The sequence below is a fragment of the Pyxicephalus adspersus genome, chromosome 2, assembly GCF_032062135.1.
Source record: "Pyxicephalus adspersus chromosome 2, UCB_Pads_2.0, whole genome shotgun sequence".
Taxonomy (NCBI): domain Eukaryota; kingdom Metazoa; phylum Chordata; class Amphibia; order Anura; family Pyxicephalidae; genus Pyxicephalus; species Pyxicephalus adspersus.
Genome location: NC_092859.1, coordinates 82,183,407 through 82,184,655, shown reverse-complemented (window position 1 = coordinate 82,184,655; position 1,249 = coordinate 82,183,407). Strand labels below are relative to the sequence as shown.

Sequence of the window (1,249 nt, the reverse complement as noted above, 5' to 3'; positions counted from 1 at the left end):
TTTTTTTTTCAGGGTTAACAGCTGATGACTTGTTTTTGAATGCAAGTTCCAATACGGACCCTGGTGCTAGACAGAAAGATTCCAGTTTTGTGTTGATGGATAAAACAGGGGAAATGGGGGAAAAGGTAAGAATAGCCCGTTATCTTCAAAGATCCTGTATTTTTACAGCTATAATTATGTAAATACATTTTTTTTTAAAATGTGATTTACTTGATGGGGTGATGTTGTCTTCATTTTTTCACATCTAGTTAAAGCAGAACTTCAAAAAGATATAAAATGCTCGCAGTAATACAGCTTTGTGTTTAATATTCATTAAATGTATTTTATTAAAGTAAGTTTCATTACCTGAATTTTACCTGGCATTGGCCTTCTGTAATCCCTGGTACTGCAGACTAGACTAGGCTTACAGGAGGGAAAAATGGTACAATGAATCTGTAAGCTGGGTTGCTGTTCTAAAGTGTCAACAGTTCACACTGCTTTTTTAGTGTATTGCTTCTTTTTTCAAAGTCTAGGGAAGAAAAAATGCCGCATGTACAACCTAACTAAAACGGAGGATCAGAAAATCAGATGTTCTGCCTTGCCATACAGGCTTGTCTTGTATGATCAAAACTGTGGATAAATATCAATATATACCTGTGTTCAATTCTACTGTGGGCAGCAATAAAACCCAAACTTTAAAATTTATCTGTCCTTCTATTGACTCTGAGAGACAAATTATGTATGAATGACTGTTCACTTATGCCAAAATTACTTGAAATGCTTTACAGTTACTTAAACATTTAATTCGACATTAAAGCCAACTTTTAGTTGTGTATGGTTCATTCATTCAACCATAAATTTGGAAGACTGAGTATACCTATCTAGTGTAGGGTGTCTAAAATATTTACAGTTAAAGATTTTCCTAACAGATGCATTTCATTTTAAAATTCATCTAGTTAGCCCTTTTTACTAGCAGTGGCCATGTGGCATCTTGCTTTGACATCCCTTAAGCTCTTTTCTTATCTTTGTGTTTCTGCTGTTCAATCTTGTTTGGGGAGGGGGATGGTTGTGCACAGACTGTTATGCTAGGTACACACTTCCAATGGTTCTCGCCCGATTATCGTCTCGGGGCCGATATTGCGAGAATCTGGAGTGTGTACAGCGCGCGTCGTTCATCGTCCGAACGACCGTCCTGGGGGACCCACCGACGATGAATGACGAACAATCGTATTGTAAGGAAAGGGGGAGAGCGCACAGCAGGGTGCCGCTC

The 1,249-nt window shown here is 38.2% G+C and overlaps 1 protein-coding gene across 1 annotated transcript in view; it reads left to right on the top strand.

The window, feature by feature from the left end:
- The window catches only part of CEP290 (centrosomal protein 290), a gene marked incomplete in the record, with an annotated part of 79,370 nt that overhangs the window by 6,596 nt on the left and 71,525 nt on the right, over positions 1-1,249 (top strand). Inside the window, 1 exon segment of the mRNA XM_072401222.1 lies at positions 13-125. Within this exon segment, the coding sequence (XP_072257323.1) occupies positions 13-125 (113 nt within the window).